The 21457-nt window shown below is 50.1% G+C and overlaps 1 protein-coding gene and 1 long non-coding RNA gene across 5 annotated transcripts; one reads left to right on the top strand and one right to left on the bottom strand.

Annotated features, from left to right (window-relative positions):
• Nucleotides 1-222: 222 nt before the first annotated feature.
• Nucleotides 223-14584, bottom strand: ADCK2 (aarF domain containing kinase 2). Of its 3 annotated transcripts, XM_006078789.3 has the most exons (9): nucleotides 13642-14584; nucleotides 11806-11952; nucleotides 9527-9655; nucleotides 8471-8566; nucleotides 8069-8320; nucleotides 6419-6547; nucleotides 5506-5587; nucleotides 5167-5220; nucleotides 506-643 (listed from the first exon to the last, which is right to left on the bottom strand). In XM_006078789.3, exons 1-8 carry the CDS (start codon nucleotides 14572-14574, stop codon nucleotides 5186-5188), a joined length of 1803 nt encoding a protein of 600 aa, XP_006078851.1. In that variant the 5' UTR covers nucleotides 14575-14584; the 3' UTR covers nucleotides 506-643; nucleotides 5167-5185. The 3 variants fall into 3 exon arrangements, with proteins under 3 accessions (XP_006078850.1, XP_006078851.1, XP_006078852.1); XM_006078788.3 differs by lacking the exon at nucleotides 5506-5587 and having other exon boundaries at nucleotides 223-643; XM_006078790.3 differs by lacking the exons at nucleotides 506-643; nucleotides 5167-5220; nucleotides 5506-5587 and having other exon boundaries at nucleotides 8069-8337.
• A 933-nt stretch (nucleotides 14585-15517) lies between these two features.
• On the top strand, nucleotides 15518-20115 carry LOC123334820. Of its 2 annotated transcripts, XR_006552979.1 has the most exons (3): nucleotides 15518-15792; nucleotides 16165-16391; nucleotides 19977-20115. It is a non-coding gene; the product is annotated as an uncharacterized LOC123334820 (long non-coding RNA). The 2 variants fall into 2 exon arrangements; XR_006552978.1 differs by lacking the exon at nucleotides 15518-15792 and having other exon boundaries at nucleotides 15803-16391.
• Nucleotides 20116-21457: the final 1342 nt, after the last annotated feature.

Below are 21457 nucleotides of genomic sequence, written 5' to 3'. Positions count from 1 at the left end.
GGCGGTTTAGTGGTTAGGACTCGGTGCAAAGGGCATGGGTTCAATCCCTGGTCAGGAAATAAAGATCTCGCAAGGTATGTGCCACACCCCCCCAAAATTTGGAAACCATGGGTCTACAGGATTCTGTGACATTTTCTAACCTAAATATCAGAGTCTGGAAAGGACCAGGAAGACCAACCTGATCCAGGAGTACAGATGTTAAGAGAAGAGAAAAAACCAGAAAACAAAATAACTAAGTTTATTCATCCTCCTCCAGAGAATGTTTTCCCTGAAACAGTTTCTCTGACACCAGGCCCCACTTCCATGCCTGAGCTGTCAGGACCCCTCCCTCCTTTTACTTCCCCAGGAAACCCAGACCTTTGGAAACAGATGCTTGAAACCAAACCAGAGTGAAACACAGTGGCAGGCCCTCCACAATCCCAGTCCTAGGACATCCAAGCTGCCACAGGAGAGGCTGTTGGGAGTGGCCTCTTGTTCCACAAGGAAGCCCCCACTGCTGCCATCAGCAGGAGGTCACTAGTCCTTTTAGGAGGAAGGGCTTTGCTGCCTCCAAGATGTCCAGTTTAGGGTCCAGTGAGCGGCCAAGCCCCTCCAGCACCATGATGGCAAACACGATTGAAGCAAAGTTGCTCTCAAGCTTTACCTGAAACAGAGAAACAGGGGTTCTTTCCGAAGCCCACGGATAGACGGAGAGTATCCTGAGTTAACAGGTCAACATCCACTCCTGACATCGTGTGCCTGCCCACATGATTTTTATCATCTATGTAATATTCTTACAGATAAAGGACAGATATAGTATGGACCTAACAGAAGCAGAAGATATTAAGAAGTGGCAAAAATATACTTCATGACCCAGAAATGTATTTTTTCTAAGAATACACTGTATGACCCAGATCTTCATGACCCAGAAAACCACAATGGTGTGATCACTCACCTAGAGCCAGACATCCTGGAATGCGAAGTCAAGTGGACCTTAGGAAGCATCACTACGAACAAAGCTAGTGGAGGTGATGGAATTCCAGTTGAGCTATTTCAAATCCTAAAAGATGATGCTCTGAAAGTGCTGCACTAAAACTCAGCAGTGGCCACAGGACTGGAAAAGGTCAGGTTTCATTTCATTCCCAAAGAAAGGCAATGCCAAAGAATGTTCCCACTACCACACAGTTGTACTCATCTCACATGCTAGCAAGGTCATGCTCAAAATTCTCCAAGCCAGGCTTCAACAGTACGTGAACTGTGAACTTCCACACGTTCCAGTTGGATTTAGAAAAGGCAGAGGAACCAGAGATCAAATTGCCAACATCCGCTGGATCATCAAAAAAGCAAGAGAGTTCCAAAAAAACATCTGCTTTATTGACTACGCCAAAGTCTTTGACTGTGTGGATCACAATAAACTGGAAAATTCTTCAAGAGACAGAAATACCAGACCACCTGACCCGCCTCCTGGGAAATCTGTATGCAGGTCAAGAAGCAACAGTTAGAACTGGACATGGAACAACAGACTGGTTCCAAATGGGGAAAGGAGTACATCAAGGCTAATTACCCTTGTGCACCCTGCTTAATTAGCTGGATGAAGCACAAGCTGGAATCAAGATTGCCAGGAGAAATATCAATAACCTCAGATTCGCAGATGACACCAGCCTTATGGCAGAAAGTGAAGAACTAAAGAGTCTCTTGATGAAAGTGAAGGAGGAGAGTGAAAAAGTTGGCTTAAAACTCAACGTTTAGAAAACTAGGATCATGGCATCCAGTCCCATCACTCCATGGCAAATAGATGGGGAAACAATGGAAACAGTGAAAGACTTTATTTTTCTGGGCTCCAAAATCACTGTACATGGTGATTGCAGCCATGAAATTAAAAGACACTTGCTCCTTGGGAGAAAAGTTATGACCAACCTAGAAAGCATATTCAAAAGCAGAGACATTACTTTGCCAACAAAGGTCTGTCTGGTCAAAGCTATGGTTTTTCCAGTAGTCATGTATGGATGTGAGAGTTGGACTATAAAGAAAGCTGAGCACAGAAGAACTGATGCTTTTGAACTGTGGTGTTGGAGAAGACTCTTGAGAGTCCCTTGGACTGCAAGGAGATCCAACCAGTCCATCCTAAGGAAATCAATCCTGAATAGTCATTACAAGGACTGATGCTGAAGCTGAAACTCCAATACTTTGGCCACCTGATGTGAAGAACTGACTTATTGGTAAAGACCCTGATGCTGGGAAAGATTAAAGGCAGGAAGAGAATGGGAGGACAGAGGATGAGATGGTTGGATGGTATCACTGACTCCATGGACATGAGTTTGAGTAAGCTCCAGGAGTTGGTGATAGACAGAGAAGCCTGGCGTGCTGCAGTCCATGGGGTAACAAAGAATCAGATATGACTGAGTGACTGAACTGAACTGAACATTCTTTTCCCTATCCAGTCATTTTCCCCACCATCCCATCTATTCACCCAACCCCCCACCCACTAGAAATAGTAAGAAAAAATCTGGGGGATGCAGTGTGTACAGCTCTTCTCTAAGGGAGGTGTGTGAGTATGTGAATGGCTTAAAAAATACTAAAGTGAAAAGTTCACAGCCACACCAGAAACTGGGCTTCCCTGGTGGCTCAGCAGTAAAGAACCTGCCTGCCAATACAGGAGACTTGGGTTCAATCCTTGGGTCGGGAAGATCCCCTGGAGAACAGAATGGCTACTACTCCAGTATTCTTGCCTAGAGAATTCCATGGACAGAGGAGCCTGGTGGGCTACAGGCTATGGGGTTGCAAAGAGTCAGACACAACTTACTGATTAAACAACAAACACCACCAGAAACTATAAATCTAAATATGGTCATTCTTTGAAATCCACAGTAGGCTTTTTGAGACCAAGCACACCTGGCTTTGCTCAAATACAGCAGGGTTTCTTCCTCTTTGGAGCAGGTTAACAGTAATAATAGTTTACATGGATTACCCAGTTAATCATCAACTTCATTATGCCCCTTCAGTAGATAAGGAAGCTAAGGTTCAGGGTGGCTGAGTGATTTGCTCAAGTCCTCTGGGTGAAGAGGAGTCTGTTGTTTGTTTTAGTCACCAAGTCATGTTCGACTCTTTTGGGATCCCATGGCCTGTAGCCCGCCAGGCTCCTCTGTCCATGGGTTTTCCCAGGCAAGAATACTGGAGGGGGTAGCCATTCCCTTCTCCAGGGGCTCTTCCCAAACTAGGGATTGAACTTATGTCTCCTGCATTGACAAGAGAGTTCTTAACCACTGAGCCACCAGGGAAGCCCACATGAGGAGAAGTTGAGCCAGGATTTAAACCTAGAACAGGAATCTGCTTTCAGGTGGACAGAAGGTCAGGAAACGGAAGGATGACTCATGGGGAAATAACCTTTGATGAAAGTAAAGGGTCTTTTCTCAGTTAAGGCCCAGAAAGTTGTCTGAGGGGTCAGATGGACAAATCAGAAGAAAGCAGCATGTTACATATGCACACTCATGGTGGGAGTGTAAAGTTGTGTAGACTTTGGAAAACAGTATGGAGCTTCCTTAAAAGCTAAAAATATATATATAATAATAATATGTATAAGTCTATAAGAAAGTGAAGCTGCTCAGACATGTCCAACTCTTTGTGACCCTATGGACTGAAGCCTACCAGGCTCCTCCATCCATGGGATTCTCCAGGCAGGAATACTGGAATGGACTGACATTCCTTCTCCAGGGGATCTTCCCAACCCAAGGATGGAACCCAGGTCTCCCACATTGCAGACAGACGCTTTACCCTCTGAGCCACCAGGGAAGCCCTGTATAAATCTATACTTCAATTAAAAAAAAAAAAAAAACTATATCATCTAACAATCCCAGTTCTGTGTAAATATCCAAAAGAATTTGAAACCAGGATCTCAAAGCAATATTTGCACACTCGTGTTCACTGCAGCATTGTTCTTAGTAGCCAAGAGGTACAAGTGGCCCAAATGCCCATCAGAGGGTGAACAAATAAAGAAAATATGGTTAAGTACATACAATGGAATATTATTTGGTCTTTAAAAAGGAAATCCTGTCATCTGCTGCAACATGCATGAACCTCAAGAACACTCCATTGAGTGAAATAAGCCAGTCACAGAAGGACAAATACCATATGATCCTACTTACAGGAAAAATCAAGAGTCATCAAAACCATGGACCTTCTGCTTGCCAGGGGCTCAGGGAATAGAGACACAGAGTTTTTGTTCAGTAGGAATAGGGTTTTATTAGAGATCTAGAGATCTGTTACACAACTGTGTGGATGTGGTTGACACCGCTGAGCGGTACACTTGGAGGTGGGTAGGGGTAAACTGTATATTAGTTTTTAACCGTAATTTAAATTTTTTAAATTATTTTAAATTAAGTGCCTGGTGAAATATTTGAAGAGAATGGCTGTACTTGGCCCTCTCTCTGCTCTCCCATCCTGGGAATCACAATGACAACAGCAAACATCTAAAGCACTAGTAACCGTTGTGTCCCACGCAGGGTGTGAGGAAGGCTGTGTACCAGTGGGGGCCCCAGGGCTAAAGTACAAAGTCACTGGAAGTGGGTCCCTGGTCAGGTGGCCTCAGGGGCCAGGGCGAGTTGCTTGGTGCCAGCCTCAAGGAATGTTGGGATTAAATCAGATACTAATAAATGTTATACAACTGAATTAGGTGGCTAAAGGGAGGTCAGAGCGCACTGATCACTGTGTCACAGCCTCATCTGGCCCTCCTGGCAGCCTCCGGGGACTTGGAGAGGCTGCCCAGGTCAGAGCTGGTGGGCACTGAGCTGGCTATGAGCCTCACCCTTCCCGTCCTGAGCAAATGAACTCCCAGGAGTATGTTTTCATTCCCAGCTCTCTCCAAGCCAGCCCCCAGCAATGATGAAAGCTTTCCCTAATCCTAACATGAAATTTAATTCATTTTTAAAATAGAACTTGTCAAAACTCTTAGAAAGCATAAAGTTTTTCCCCCAAAACCCCACCAATGTAGGGTTACAATGTGATCAAAGGAAAACCTTGCTGGACATCAGGGAGTAGAAACAGCACTCTTAGCAGAGGGATCAGTGTCAGAACGTTTCTAAAAGAGATCTTCTGTAGGAGAAAAACCTGCCACAACCCTAAGGCCACTTGCCTTCCCCACAGACCTCCCTCCTGCCTGACCAGAGCGCAAGCTCCCCGCCCAGGCCTCACCTTGTGAGTCATCAGCAACTTAAAGACATTCGAGAGAAGGCTGGAAACTTGAAGCTGGAAAACAGAACAAAGGGCCTGAGAGCTACTGGGAGCCACTTCTTTCCCTTACCTGCCCCTCACCCACCCACACATCCACACCCACACCCACACACACCCCAGTGATCGGAAATGGACTGCCTGACAAATCCCCAAAAGGACTACATTCACACAAGCCCAACTTCCATCTCATGACTGAGTTCAAAGACCACCGCCCCCCCAGGAGAACTAGCCTAGAGGCCTCTTCCCCAGCACGCCCAGCACATACAGAAATCACAGCAGAATAAATAAGACAGGCAGTACCAAGGGCCAGCTGCCACTCCTCAGTGCCCGGGGGCCACCTCTTGTTCTGACTCGATCTGGCTAGAGTGGACTTGGGAATGAACTTGGGAAGAAAAGTCAGCTTTGTTAGAACTGTGTGCAGAATTCAAAGTGGGCTCCACTTCAGGTAAGGGCTTCCCTGGTGGCTCAGATGGTAAAGAATTCGCCTGCAATGCGGGAGACCCGAGTCCGATCCCTGGGTCCGGGAAGATCCCCCAGAGAAGGGAATGGCAACCCACTCCACTATTCTTGCCTGGAGAATCCCCTAGACAGAGGAGCCTGGCGGGCTATAGTCCGTGGGGGTTGCAAAAAGTCAGACATGGGTGAGCAACTAACACTTTCACTTTTCTGCTTCAGGTCTAAATAAAGGTTGTGAACACTAGGTGAATCCTTTGTCTACTCAGGGGCCTCAGTGCTCCCTCCCCCACCCCATGCTCAGCTGAGCTCCATGTAGATGAAACTGCAGAACAGCACCCGGGTCTGGACAGGTGTGCAGTATCACATGTACCACCCCCTCCCCCAGCAACCGCCCAGGAGAGCCCGGTCGAGGAGCCACTCTTGAGAGTTGGAGATTTTAGTGGGCCTCCTTACCCCTGGAGGATGTGGGCAGAGGAAAAGGTTTGTTCTTTATCTGCCTTAAAACTCAAGCCATGGGGTAGGAGGTGGGAGCGAAGTTCAAGACGGACGGGACATATGTATACCTATGGCCAATTATGTTATGTATGGCAAAAACCAACACAATATTGGATAAGCAATTATCCTTCAATTAAAAATAAATAAAAAAAGAAAAACTCAAGTCCCCTCAAGACTTCTCCCTTAGACCTGCAGTTTGCGCTGTCCAAGGGCAAGGTCGGTCCAAACCCCAGGAACCCCAGCCCTCCAGTGGCCTGCTCACCTTTTCCAGGGTGATGGTGTTCTTCCTGGCCTGGGTCACCAGCCGGGCCATCTCAGCCTTAAATCCCTCCACGTCCTCGCACTCGCTGGCCCGGGCGTGGTGCAGGATGAGCTCAGCCACCCTTTGACCCTGGAAGATGGAAAAACATGCTAGAATCAAGAGGGCCTAACCCTGGATTCTCTGCCCAAACGCCTTCAGATCCTAATTTTTTCCACCCCAGTTTCTCTACCCTCCTGCTTTTGCGCCCCACCCTCATCCATTTTTAACTTTACCTCACTGCCTTCCAATAATACCTGGTTATCAATCAAAGCCTTTTGATCCTTTTGAGGCGAGGCCCCACCTGTGCTCAGCACAATCAAAGGCCAGAGCTGTGTGGTCTCCTTTGTCTCTGAGGCCACACAGGCCCAGTGGCCAAGTCTGGGCCCTGTTGCTCACGCTCCTCACGGCACTGCTTGCCAACCAACCAGCCTGGCCCAGAGGCCTGGCTCCGGGGCGGACTAGCCATACTCTCCTCGAGGGCAGTCTTCCTGCCCAAGCAGAATTCCCCACTCACAGCCTGCTGGCTCCTCCTACACCCAGGATGCTCCAAGGTCTTCCTAACACTCACCTGGCCCCCTTGGTCATGGCCAGGGAGTCAAGCTCTTCCTCCTTGACTATGACCTTCTTCCTTTGCCCAAACCTGTGCAGAGGAGAACCTCCCAGCCCCAACCCACCACTGCACCTCGGTCTTTAACCTTGGCCCGGGGACACTTTCAAACTGGCTCAGACTCAAGCCTTTGGTCTACCCACCACCACCCCTCCTCCACCCCAGAAGCCTCCTAAGCAGGGGCTTCTCTCAATTTTGCCCTTTTTTCCCAGGTTTGTTTTTCTTTTTTTCCCCCCAAAATTTATTTATTTAGCTGCATCAGGTCTCAGTTGCGGCATGTGGGACCTTTAGTTACGGTATGCAGACTCTTAGTCCCGGCATGTGGGATCTATTTCCCTGACCAGGGATTGAAGCCAGGCCCCCTGCACTGGGAGTGTGGACCACCAGGGAAATCTGTCCAGCTCCGTCTTTCCCGGGTCTTTCCTGCTGGAGAATTCACTGTCACCCTTGATGTGGCCCTTTAGGTTGACTCTCATAGAGGTTTCGCTGAGTCCCTTTTCCTAAATAAGAATCCTCAACCACTGGAGCCCCTCAGAGGCGTGGGATGAGAAGTGAAAACCAGTCATTTCCTCCTGCCCCAGGTGTCTTCCCACACCTGGAGAGTAAGTTCCCTGAGCCGCTGCTTCTTTCCAGCCCCACCTTCTCAGAGCAGATAGCACACATTTGGGGCCGCTATTAGTCAAGAAACTAGCATTTCCAAAGCCCAACTCTATAGTGACTGAGGAAGGCAGAGAAACCACCAGAACACCACTTGAGAAGGAGGCATTTCTTCCCATCATCCTAAACCATCTGCTGCCAGGAACAAGCCTGTTCTGTCTATGGACCCTGGATGGCTTCATCTCCTGGGCTCCTCTTCCTCATCCCTCCTTCCTCTCTCTGAAGCACCCTTGGCAAATGCCAGCATTAACAAGAATGACAAACCCTGAGGAGCCCAGTGGTTTAAAAAAAACTCAGCTCCAACCACCTGTCCCTCCACCTCCCCTCCAGGGCCCGGAGGACCTCACCTGGCCCATGGCCACGGCCATGAAGACAGCCCGGAAGTTCCTCAGGTCTGCGGCCTGCAGCTCGGCCACAATGCCGGCGTCCAGCAGCACCAGGCGCAGCGGGCAGCGGGCCGGCGACACGGCCACCGCCAGCGCCTCGCAGACGTCCACCGGCTGCAGCCGCGCCTCTGGGCCCTGGGCAAGACCGTCGGCGCCCTGGACGAGGATGTTCCCGGGGTGAAGGTCCGCGTGGACGAAGTTGTCCACAAATATCTGCAGAGAGACCAGAGCTACTCCAGGCTGAGTCAGCCTCACTATCCCACCTCCACCAGGCCACGCGCGGAAAAGCTTCCAGGGTGACGGCGGGTTCCCGGAGATCCAGGACAAGGAGTCGAGGCGGCGCGCTCCCCGCCGTGAGCTCACCATCTTCAGGAGCATGTTGATCCCCAGCCGCGCAATCTTCCTCTTCACATCCAGGGGAATCCCTGCGTGCTGGTAGCTGGACACGGGCACACTCTCCTGTGAGGAAGTCGGGGTGAGAACCGCTTCAGTCGCACAGCCCGCGACTGCGCAGCTCCTCATCCTCCCGGGGACACACAGCTGCTGCCTTCCCTCTGACTGGGGAGTGACCCGAAGCGTTTTTCCTTTCCTATAATGCCTGTGAATCCGTCACCCACAAATGAGTTGTAACCGACGTTTACGCTTCCCTTCTGTAATACGTCTCAAAAAGTCCCATAGGTTCCCCAGGGAGGAAACCCACTGACTGCCGCCCACAGGTAAGAGAGGCTGTGAGGTCAGGGTGAGCTTGTTTCTAGTCAAGAATCAGCCAACAGGGACACGAAGGAGCTCTGTGACCTCACTGGAGGAGAAAGAAAAGGAAGAGAGAAGAAAGGGGAGCTGCTCCATAGGCACCTGATACAGGTCGGTTATTTAATTGTCAAAGCAGCCTATTGAGATAGATCTTGGAATCCTTAATTAACAAATTAAAGAACTAAAGCCCAGAGAGTTTAAGTAACTTGCTCAAAGTCACACAGCTAGCAACAGTGGGTCATTCAGGCCACTCCTCTGGGTCTCATTACCATCTTTACAAAGGAAGCTGGACCAGAAGACAGCTAAGCCCAAGAGGCCCTTCCTCTGTGTGGAGGGCGTTTTGCATTCAGTGTGTCATTGACTCCTAAGGCAGGAAGGGTATCCTGCTGTTCTACAGGAAGTAACTGAAGCCACCCAGCAAATATTGGGTTGGCCAAAAAAGTCATTCGGGTTTTTTGTAAAAGTGTACGGAAAAACCAGAGTCAGATACAATTGGCAGAGCAGACTTCCAGCAAGTCTGAGGGCAGGGCCGGGCTCTTCCCGCCTTGCTACCCTACCTCCCACCCTCAGGCGGCTCCAAACCCCTCTCAGACTCAAGCCTTCCTGTGCAGCAGAGACAACCTGGCTGTGAGTAAAGGGCAACCGGCTAGGGGAAGCTCTCACTCTTACTTCGTATGTCTCCACCAGGACATCCTTGGTGATGAAGGGACGCAGAGGCGTGGGGAATTTGACAGAGTTCACATTCAGGAAGTTGCACTGGAAGAGTTCGAGATTCCGAGCCTCATACCGCAGGTCGATCTACAGACAAGTGGAGAGAAGAGGTGAGGGAGGGGGTAGTCTGGGCCAGGGACAGCAACGCTGAACCCCCCAAGAGCTGGCAGAGCCTGAGACTCACCTGCCTGCCCCAGCTAACCTCCTGCAGAACTCCCAGGACACTTGAGGGTGAGGGCCGCCCCGGAAGTCCCGACCCCCCATTCCTCCCCACCACATGACTCCAAGCTGCAGACAGCAGAGACACTGGAGAACTTATCCGAGTTCACATTCACCCGGCCCCCAGGAGTCCCTGCAGAGGATTCCTTCTCTCTCACCCTTCGCACCCATGGGAGACCCGCTGCCATCAGCTCTGCAGCCCTCACCACGCTCAGAGCTGTTCTTTTCTATCCCACTGTTCCTCCCAAGGTGACTTGAAACCAGTCATCTGAACCCTAAAAGAGGTGTCTTAGTTGGGCTCCCTGTCCCCCACCTCCCCTCTCTACAATCCATCTGCTGGTGCCCCCCACCACCTGCAGGATGGAGTCTGCATTGGTTAGGATGATGTCCGAAGTGGGTTATGGTCTGGGCCCTGCTTCTCCCTCCAGGTACATCTCTTGTGATATGGCCTCCTTCTTTTACAGCCCCAAACTCCCGCTGCACCGAATCTGTAGACTGGGAATGTCCCAGCCCGCCTAACACTTCCCCTCTGAGTGCCTTCCGTACTCCACCTGACTGGAATGTTCTTCCCCCATTGGGTCTAACTGCGGACACTCTCCTTTCAAGACTCCGCTCAAGTCAGGGGAGCCTGGACCCACAGGGTGGAATAACCACTGCCTGTGTTGGGCCTCGGCTAAGCCCAGCTGAACCCGTAAGAACTCCTATTGTAACTAGCACTTGTGCTACAAATATTTCACATCAGCCCTCCTCCTCCTAGTATATACTTCTTGGGACCAATCAGGAGGGCACATTTGCCCAGCCAGGACTGGGTCCCACCATCACAGGAGATTCAGGGAACCCCACTTGTTTTCTTAGTTCACCAGATCCTAACAATTTTTAATACTTGTTGTATGAATTTATAAATGAACATCCATCCCCCTACATACACCCAGACTCTAAGCTTTCAAGCCAGGCAGCATTATGAGACCACCGAGAGCTACAGCTGGTAGGAAGAGTTGATTTTTAAGGCAAAATGGGGTGAGTTGTAGAGCTATAGAGGTCTGAACTTGAAGTGATGGGATCTCACAATGCATATCAGACTTCTTGAAGCAGAACTGAAGCTCAAACAGGTGGTGGAACTGAGAGTATTAACACCAAGATGGGTGTTGGAACAGCAGCTATTTTTCTGTTTTAATTTTCTTTTATTGCCAAAAGTAGACACCTCCATATCATAAAGCCAAGCTTTATAAACATGAAAATGCATCACTGGGGCTTAAAACCCTAAGTCAGACGATATAAATGAAGATTGGGCACACGGCCTCTGAAAGCCTGTCAATTTCTGTGCCAGCCGCCAGGAAGCCAGCACAGATGGCTCCTTGGAGCCCTGAGTGACTCCACTGTGCCTACTGAGTCTGGCTCCTTACACAGGTGTCCCAGAGGCCCTGCACAGGGCCCTTGTCTACTCATTAAACCCCAGAAACAAAGGAAAACCAAGGCACAGTATGTGACTTCGCCGATTCTTCTCCTGGAGTGTGGCCATTGATTGCAGCACAGATAATGCTACCTGTTCCACCAGACTCATTTCGTTTGCAGCCCAGGCTCTATGCAAGACCGCCTTCCCCAAGTTCCCTCGTAGTTACACTGGGCCTGACATGTAGCCTTGGAAGAACTGAGGTTCATCATTTCCAGGCCTGGCCACAGAATCCTTTATGTGACCCTTCATGGTCTCTCTCCCCATTCCACACTGACCCCAGATGACTAATTTTGGAGGAAACAGGGTCCCTGAATAACAATGGAGTGGAACTCCCACCTGCTCCCTCAGTTTACCTGCATGGAACTTCCACAGAATAGCAAGAAATAACCTTGCTGCCTTAACTCACTGAGGTTTGGATATTCTTTGTTATATCAGCTATCCTGACTAATATTCTACATTAGCCATAGTGCCCCAGGAAAATGCTCATCCATTCAGCATTTACTAAGCAGCTGCTAACAGCAAAAACTGTCGTGTGCTATTTACGATTGAGAGAAGGTGAATTCACCTGCTGCACCATGAGCTTCTCAAATTCTTCCACGATCTCAGGCAAGCTGAGCCACTTGATTCCTGGCAAAAGTGTGAGAACCCGGCTGCCCATCTTCATCAGCAGCAGGTCCATCTGCACCTGAGCGAGCAGGCCAGGATGCAATACCTGCCAAAAGAGGAGCAGTGAGACAGAGGAGGGCTCAATCAGGAGGGCACATTTGCCTAGCCAGAGCTGGGTCCCACCATCAAAAGAGATCTAGGGGACTTCCCTGGCAATTCAGCAGTTAAGACTCCGTGCTTCCAATGCAGGGGTGCAGGTTCGATCCCTGGTTGAGAAACAAAGGTCACATGTGCCTTGTGGTGCAGCCAACGTCCCCACCACCCCCCGAAAAAAAAGGACAATCAGCTGGCTGAGGGGAAGCAGGTCCAACACCCATTCCTTTGTGCCTTCCTGAGGGGCAGGAGGGCAGCTCCCCTGAGCGGCACTCAGCTTTGCTGGGAAGAACAGGTTGGCCTCCCTTCCAGAAACACTGAGCTTAGATCAGCGGCTCCCAAACATCAGCGAGCATAAAAGCCAACACGGGCTGCTTAGTAAAAGTGTGGACCCCCAGCCTCCTCCAGGACCTACTGAATCAGACTGGCTGGGAGGCCAGGTGGAAATCTGCATTTTACTGAGTGTCCAGGTAACTGAGTCAGGTAGTCCCAAGCCTGCAAAATACTGCTCTAGAGTTACAGGACTCCAGAGGTGAGATGGAAAGAGCTCTGGGTTTCAAAAACTCCAGTTCTGCAACTCATCTCCTGTATGAAACTGGACTGGCCACTCAACCTCTTCTCAGCCTCCTGTTCCATCATTTAAAACACGCAGATAACAGCCTCTACCTCCACCACAAATCCTTTTCAGAATAAAGTGGAATATAAATAAACATGTAAGAAAAACTAGTACAGGGACTTCCTTGGTGGTCCAGTGGCTAAGACTCTGGGCTCCCAATGCAGGGGGCCCAGGTTCAACCCTTGGTGGGAGAAGGAGATCCCGCATGCCACAGCTAAGAACCAGCACAGCCAAATAAATAAATAAGCAATTTTTTTTTGAACCTGTTTAAAAAGAATGCCCATCTCAGGTACCTCATACCTATGAAATAAAGCATCTGACTTGATGGGCACATCTACTCCTTTAGTCTCCCACAGAGCAAAGGGAAACTTCAAGATACTTTGGACAAGTGTTTCCTAAACATGCCTGATGTTGCAACTCATTTGCAGCAATTATAAAAGGCCAGGTCAGGCTCTCCCCTTAGAAATTATGATTCAGCCTGTCTCAGTGAGGCCCCCGTGGGAGGGATTTTTCTGTGAGGGTGAGAACACCAGGGTATTGGCTACTAGGATCCGCTAGTTCTCCTGGGGGTGTTCGGATCAGGGATGGAAAGGTGTGGAGAGGAGAGATGATGGAGCCGGGCAGGGGTGACTGGAAATGAACAGAGAAGGAAGCTGATGTTGTAAAAATGAATGCTGCCCTCTTGGACTCGCCACAGTAACACCTAACCTAGTCTGTCTCCCATTTATCCTGACCCCAGAGCCAAGAGGTCAGCTGGATGGATGATGGGTCCTCCCCCCGCAGAAAGAGCCAACACCAGAGCCTCTTCATCTTCCTTTTTCAGGCCATTCGCATCACTCTCCTTCAAGCCAAGAAATCAAACAGCTTGTGTGTCACAGGTACTCAGATAATGGTCAAGCTGAAAGAAATCAACGGAAGGCAACGTGGGGTAATTTGCAAAGGGTTGTATCCTGACCTGGGTAGCTCAGTGGAGTTGGTGAGGTTTTAGAGATGGGAGGGCCTGGCTGCAAACATTAGAACACTTACTTTCACAGCCACCGGGACGAGGTGATCTAGCTCCTGTTCATGGGCGGTCCCTGAAGCCTGAGACAAGGATGCATTGGATCCAACCAGGTCCGGTTTAGGGAAGAGCAGCCTTTCTACAAATGACTGGTCGGCAAGACTCTCTTGAGGCCTCCCGGCCTTCTCCAGGCGTCCAGAGAGCTCGCCCAGCCCCCCAGCTGCCCCAGTTTCCGAGGAGAGCTGCAGTATGGAGGCCGTGGCCAGTCTCTGGATGCTGTCCTTCTCCAGGAAGGCAGGATTGGCACGCGCTTTGTACACTTGGGCCACGCAGCCGGAACCCACTGGCTCTTGCTTCTCAAAGCAGAGGACCCTCCCCCAGTCCTCCCCAAAGGCCTGGCGCAGGATGTGTTCGGTGTGAGTCCAAGGATGGGGCGACACCTGGACGTGTAGCCTGGAGAACTGGGCGCAGAACGCCTCTGAGAAGAGATCCCGCCGGGTGCTGGCCCACTGGCCCAGTTTGATGTAGGTGGGGCCCGAAGTCTCGGTGGCTTTCAGAAGCAGGTGGAGCCAGAGACTGGAGACACTGGGAGCCAGGTAGGTGAGGGGATAGAGTAGGAGGAGAGGGAAGAATTTTACCAAGAGAGCCCCTGCTCTGAGCCAGATGCGCACGTGCAGGAGGAGCCAGCCCAGCCGCCCCTCCGGAGGGACTCTTTCCAGCGGCCCATTTTTAGCTAGGTCACTCCAACTGGTGGTCTGCCAACGTACGCTCTCCGGAGCCCCCTCACCAATGTCCTCACAGGTGGAGACGAGTTTGGGCAAAGTGCCAAGCAGAAGCCAACAGAGTCTAGCCTTGCGACAGCCCCCAGAGGGTCTCAGAAGGCCGAGTTCCTTTCTGAGCGCAAAACCTCTCAAGTGCGCCAAGCAGACCCTGAGAGAGAAGCGCCAGGGGGTCACCATCCTCTCCCAGAGGTCACGGCCTCGGCTGCCTGCCTCCACTTAAGGAGGGCCCATCTATGTTCCTTCTTTCCGCAAGGAGGACATGAGTCCGGGCCTCCGCTGAGTATTCCGTTTAAAAGCGGGGCGGCAGCGAGATGAGCGGGGCGGCAGCGAGATGAACGGGGCGCGCAGACCTGGCCGCCCGTGTGCAGTCCCCAGGACAGGGACGTGACCTGCGCGAGGTGGCCGCGCGAGCGGAGACGGAGTCGGGCGACCGTAGGGTCACCGCGCACGCCCGCCGGCGCCAGAGTGCACCCGCCGAGGCCCAGGACGCAGCAGGGCTGCTCGGAGAGGGGCGCGAGGGGGACCGATCGGAGGGCCGCGGTGCGGGGAGCCTGGTGGGGGTGAGGAAGAACCAGATAAGGCGAGGGGTGGAGAGCTGGGGCCGGGGGCGTGGGCAGCGCGAACGGCGGAGGGCCAGGGCAGCGAGCGCGCGGAGGGGAGGAGTCGGGTGAGGGCTCCAGAGAGCCGAGGTCCCAAGGGCACTGGAGGTCTGGGCGCCAGGGGCGCGGAAGGGGAGAGGAGGTTCGCGGAGCGGAGTACCGGAGATCGGAACCCGGGGGGCCGGGGGTCCGAAGACCGTGGATCTGGACCCGGGAGGCCGGGGAGCAGGGATTCCGACGCCCAGGCCGCGCGACGCTCGTCTTCCGGGACCGCCCGCCCGCCGGCTCGGGAACCGCCCCTTTAAAGCGAACGCGACCCAGACTCCGGCGGAGATTACCCGGCCCTCGGGTCCTGCTGCTGCTGCTGCTGCTAAGTCGCTTCAGTCGTGTCCGACTCTGTGCGACCCCATAGACGGCAGCCCAGTAGGCTCCTCTGTCCCTGGGATTCTCCAGGCAAGAATACTGGAGTGGGTTGCCATTTCCCTCTCAAGTGCATGAAAGTGAAAAGTGAAAGTGAAGTCGCTCAGTCTTGCCCGACTCTTAGCGACCCCATGGACTGCAGCCTACCAGGCTCCTCCGTCCATGGGACTTTCCAGGCAAAAATACTGGAGTGGGTTGCCATTGCCTTCTCCGCCTCGGGTCCTCGGGTCCCACAAATAGAATTAACGCCAAACGCGCCCTCCACACCTGGTCTCTCCACTGTGCGTCTGTCTCTCCAATGACATTGTAGCTTTCCTTACAAAGAGCGTGGAAACGCGGAACGCCGGGTAAATTGACAGCCGGTTCCTGAACACAGGTCTGGTTTTCAATAGAGCGGGACCGGGAGGGTGGTGGGAGGAGCGGGGTGGGGAGTGTTGTCCTTGGACGGCGGGATTCTCAGGCTGCCCTGATTTGGGGAACGTATTTGGACCCGGGGCTGTGGCTCCGTAAAGAGTGATCATTCATTCAGCCAAGTCTATATTTCTTAAACTCAATCTAGTATTTATCGAAGCTCAATAGTATCTACTTGCGAGGTCCTGGGAACACGTAAACACACATCCTGACCTGGCAGGCTCATCACTTTTGAGGAAGATCCCACCGTGAAAGAAGGGAACAATGGGGACGATGCGGAGCTGGGCCCTGCGGGGCTCCTGGACACGAAGGTCTCTTTGTCCCCCATTTCTTGTAGGCAAGACTCCAGCCTCCATGACCTTCTTTTAATCCCAAAGGTCAGAACAGTTGCTAATCAAGGGAAGAGCAGCTAGGAAACCACCTGAGGCAAGATCAAAGGGTCATCAAGAATTAGGAGACCTAACCATCCAAGCCGCTGCACACTCTAACCTTGTCAGCAACCTCACCTTTTTGAAACTTTGCAGAAGAAGAATGCAAGACTGTTACCATCTTGATCCTTCTCAGGTACGCTTGCCTGACTGTATAACCCCTCCCTCTTTACCAGCGAGGTGGGCACAGTTCTTGAGGCGCTAGCCTACTGTGTTCCCCCTTTGTCTGGCAAACTAATAAAACTGCTCTTTCCTTCTCCTCCATAACTCTGTCTCCATATTTCTGTTTGGCACTGGTGCACAGAGCCAAGATTTGAGCAACGAGGAGAATCCCCCAGGATGGCAGCTACTTGGGAGAAGAGGGGAGGGTGATATGAGTAGGAGGGTGTTCAGCCGCAGAAAGAATTCAGCCCCCAAATAGGAAGGTGTTTGGTGTGAGGTTCTGGGGGAGTTTGTTTAACTATGAAGAACCAGAGAAGGCCAGATAGCTCTAGAAAGCAAAGAGGAGCAGAGCAGAGCTTGGAAATCAGCCAGGACAGAAGGGGAAAGCCAGTGGGCTTCTACTCTGCTGTTTGGGACTTGGAGGCTGACTGCGCTGGGGTACCACAGTTACCTCTACATTCACGACCCTTTATCTCCACGTGGGTGGCAGCCTTCCAGAGAAGTCTGCCACAGTGAAATGACTGTGGAGACATGGCCCATGCCTGCTGCTGGAAGTGTGCCTGCCACTCACAGCCTAAGGATTGCGGGAAAACTTGGGGACTCCTGCACTGCCAGCTAACAATCCAACTCTCACTTCCCAAGATGTGCAGACCCTTTTGAAGTTCCCAAGACAGAAGTCATACTTAACTCCGCTGGTTTTAAGTATGGCCAGCCATTAACTATACCCGCCAAGCTTCAGAGTACAAAATGAAACAGGGAAAAGGCTAACAAGAGTTTTGCCAAGAGAATCCACTGGTCATAGCAGACACCTTCCAACAACACAAGAGACGACACTACACATGGACATCACCAGATGGTCAACGCCAAAATCAGATTGATTACATTCTTTGCAGCTGAAGATGGAGAAGCTCTATACAGTCAGCAGAAACAAGACTGGGAGTTGACTGTGGCTCAGATCATGAACTCCTTATTGCAAAATTCAGACTTAAATTGAAGAAAGTAGGGGAAATCACTAGACCATTCAGGTATAACCTAAATCAAATCCCTTAGGATTATACACTGGAAGTGACAAATAGATTCAAGGGATTAGATCTGATAGACAGTGCCTGAAAGAAACTATGGATGGAGGTTCATAACATTGTACAGGAGGTGGTGATAAAAACCATCCCCAAGAGAAAGAAATACAGAAAGGCAAAATGATTATCTGAGAAGGTCTTACAAATAGGTGAGAAAAGAAGAGAAGCAAAAGGCAAAGGGGAAAAGGAAAGGTATATCCACCTGAATGCAGAGTTCCAAAGAATAGTAAGGAGAGGTAAGAAAGCCTTCCTCAGCGATCAATGCAAAGAAATAGAGGAAAACAATAGAATGGGAAAGACTAGAGATCTCTTCAAGAAAATTAGAGTTACCAAAGGAACATTTCATGCAAAGATGGGCACAATAAAGGACAGAAACAGTAAGGACCTAACAGAAGCAGAAGATATTAAAAAGAGGTGGCAAGAATACACAGAAGAACTATACAAAAGATTTTAATGACCCAGATAACGACGATGGTGTGATCACTCACCTAGAGCCAAGCATCCTGGAGTGTGAAGTCAAATGGGCCTTAGGAAGCATCACTACAAATAAAGTTAATGGAGGTGATGGAATCCTAGCTGAACTACTGCAAATCCTAAAAGATGATGCTGTTAAAATGCTGGATTCAATATGCCAGCAAATTTGGAAAACTCAGCAGTGGCCACAGGACTGGAAAAGGTCAGGTTTCATTCCAATCCCAAAGAAAGGCAATGCCAAAGAATGTTCAAAGCACCCCACAATTACACTCATTTCACATGCTAGCAAGGTCATGCTCAAAATCCTCCAAGCTAGGTAGGCTTCAACAGTATGTGAATTGAGAACTTCCAGATGTTCAAGCTGGATTTAGAAAAGGCAAAAGAACCAGAGATCAAATTTCCAACATCCACAGAAAAAGCAAGAGAATTCCAGAAAAACATCTACTTCTGTTTCATTGACTATGCTAAAGCTTTTGACTGTGTGGATCACAACAAACTGTGGAAAATTCTTAGAGAGATGGGAATACCAGACCACCTGACCTGCCTCCTGAGAAACCTGTATGCAGGTCAGGAAGCAACAGTTGGAATCAGACATGGAACAACAGACTGGTTCCAAATAGGAAAAGGAGTGCATCAAGGCTGTATATTGTCGCCCTGCTTATTTAACTTACATGCAGAGTACATCATAAGAAATGCTGGGCTGGAGGAAGCACAAGCTGGAATCAAGATTGCCGGCAGAAATATCAATAATATCAATAACCTCAGATATGCAGATGACATAAGCTTAAGGCAGAAAGTGAAGAGGAACTAAAGAGCCTCTTGATGAAAGTGAAAGAGGAGAGTGGAAAAGTTGGCTTAAAACTCAACATTCAGAAAACTAAGATCATGGTATCTGGTCCCATTACTCCGTGGCAAATAGGTGGGGAAACAATGGAAACAATGAGAGACTTTATTTTTGGGGGCGTCAAAAATCACTGCAGATGGTGACTGCAGCCATGAAATTAAAAGACGCTTGCTCCTTGGAAGAAAAGCTATGACCAATCTAGACAGCATATTAAAAACAGAGACATTATTTTGCCAGCGAAGGTCCGTCTAGTCAGAACTATGATTTTCCCATTGGTCAAGTATGGATGTGAGAGTTGGACCATAAGGAAGGCTGAGCACCAAAGAATTGATGCTTTTGAGCTGGAGAAGACTCTTGAGAGTCCCTTGGACTGCAAGGAGATCCAACCAGTCTATCCTAAAGGAAATCAGTCCTGAATATTTATTGGAAGGACTGATACTGAAGCTGAAACTCCAATACTTTGGCCATCAGATACAAAGAACTGACTCATTGGAAAAGACCCTTATGCTGGGAAAGATAGAAGGCAGGAGGAGAAGGGGATGACAGACGACGAGATGGTTGGATGGCATCACCGACTCAATGGACATGAGTTTGAGCAAGCTCCGGGAGTTGGTGATGGACAGGGAAGCCTGGGGTGCTGTAGTCCGTGGGGTCGCAAAGAGTTGTACACGACTAAGTGACTGAACTGAATTGACCTGGGAGCTATGATCCCCAAAACAACTGATTTTTGAAGATTCCTGTTATGGCAACTGCACTGTCCTTGAGAATGTCTACCAGCAGAGGGCGTGGCGCCACAGAGCCTTCCTGGAGACGCTTCCCTGAGCCGGGTCCAGTCCTGCTCATCCCCACAGGCCCAGGTTCTCAGTCGAGTGTCACAGTGTCACCGTGGCCTAGCCAAGGCCACAGCCCTTTCTTCAGTTGACTCATCGCTTTTTACATTAAAAAATTAGTTTGGAGGAAGGATACATAAAAAAATTTTTTATTTCCCCCCCCCGGAAATAAAAGAGGTGACCTCAGATGGTCTGTCTGGGCCTCTGTTTGACTTCAGGCAAATTGGGGCGGGGACTCTGATTAAAGCTATACAAGTTCTCTAGACTTCCATCAATGTGGCAATTAGCATGTTTTTTGTTTGATTATTTCTTTCTTTCTTGGCTTCTCCATGTAGCATATGGGACCTTAGTTCCCAGACCAGAGATAGAAGAATGCCCCCTGCGCTGGAAGCATGGAGTCTTAACCAGTGGACTGCCAGGGAAGTCCGGCAATTGGTATCTTTAACAGTAGTTAAGAACAAAATTCTGGAGCCAGATAAGCCTGGTTTCAGTTCTGTGTAACCTGTATAACGTTAGGGACAAGTTACCTCGCCTTTTGGAGCCTCTATTCCTCTCTTGTCAGTTGGAGGTATAAACAGATCCTGCCTCTTAGACTTTTGAAAACCAAAACTGTATGTGACGTGCATAACACCAAGGGTCACTAAATGTTAGCAAGTATCGTCATTTATATTATCTAGATAAACAGAAGTTGTTCTGTTTCACAGATTCGGAGGCAACATCATGGAAGATCTTGAGCCCCTTGTGGCATCCTAGAAATTCCCCTTAAGCGGAGGCTCTCTAACTTTAGTGTCCATCAGAAACCCCTGAGGGCCAGCCCCGTCCCCAGTGTCTGACCCTGTAGGTTGGTGTGGAACCTGAGAATCTGCAGTTCTAACAAGTTCTGGTCTGCTGCCGCCTCTGGGCCTGGGAACACAGTTTGAGAACCATCGATCTTGTGGTGGTGGTGATGGAGCTGAGGTAGTAGCAGATGGAGGCGGCGGTGGTGGAGATGGTAGTACAGGTGCAGCATTTCAAGGAATTACAGTCACCCACACAGGCGCATTTGAGGGGTCCCTGAGGCCCACGTGGATTTCAGCTGGGAGAGCAATGTTGTACACAGTAAGACATCATGGACAGCAAAATCAAACAGTTACATCAAATATGAACCCTAAATCAAAAATTGAAAGGGCAGGCTTTGAAAATCACAGATGTTGATTTGCAGTCAAGCTGCTTCTCACATGGATAACTCTATGTAATGTTTCGTGATTAGTAACAGCAGGACTGTATTTAGAATGGCTAATGAATTAAGAGGCTGGGTATACAAACAGACACTGGCTGGACCATATATGACAACAGAACTCTGGTCCACAGCCTCTAGAGCAATGGGCCCAGAATACTCAGGACTTAGTCAATGACTGCTACTGCTGCTAAGTCGCTTCAGTCGTGTCCGACTCTGTGTGACCCCATTGACGGTAGCCCACCAGGCTCCCCCGTCCCTGGGATTCTCCAGGCAAGAATACTGGAGTGGGTTGCCATTTCCTTCTCCAATGCATGAAAGTGAAAAGTGAAAGTGAAGTTGCTCAGTCGTGTCCGACCCTCAGCGACCCCATGGACTGCAGCCCACCAGGCTCCTCTGTCCATGGGATTTTCCAGGCAAGAGTACTGGAGTGGGGTGCCATTGCCTTCTCCAAGTCAATGACTGCAGCTTCTCTAATTTTTGCCCCCACTACCAACTCAGAACCAATCATAGAAAGCCAAATAACCTCTCCAAACCCAGGCACACGAGATGCCCCAGCCTCCAGCCTCCCAAAGCTAACAACCTTCAACTCAGGGCACC

This window comes from Bubalus bubalis, chromosome 8 (assembly GCF_019923935.1).
Source record: "Bubalus bubalis isolate 160015118507 breed Murrah chromosome 8, NDDB_SH_1, whole genome shotgun sequence".
NCBI classification, from domain to species: Eukaryota; Metazoa; Chordata; class Mammalia; order Artiodactyla; family Bovidae; genus Bubalus; species Bubalus bubalis.
Note: the sequence above shows the minus strand (reverse complement) of the source record. Positions and strands in the feature narration are given on the sequence as shown.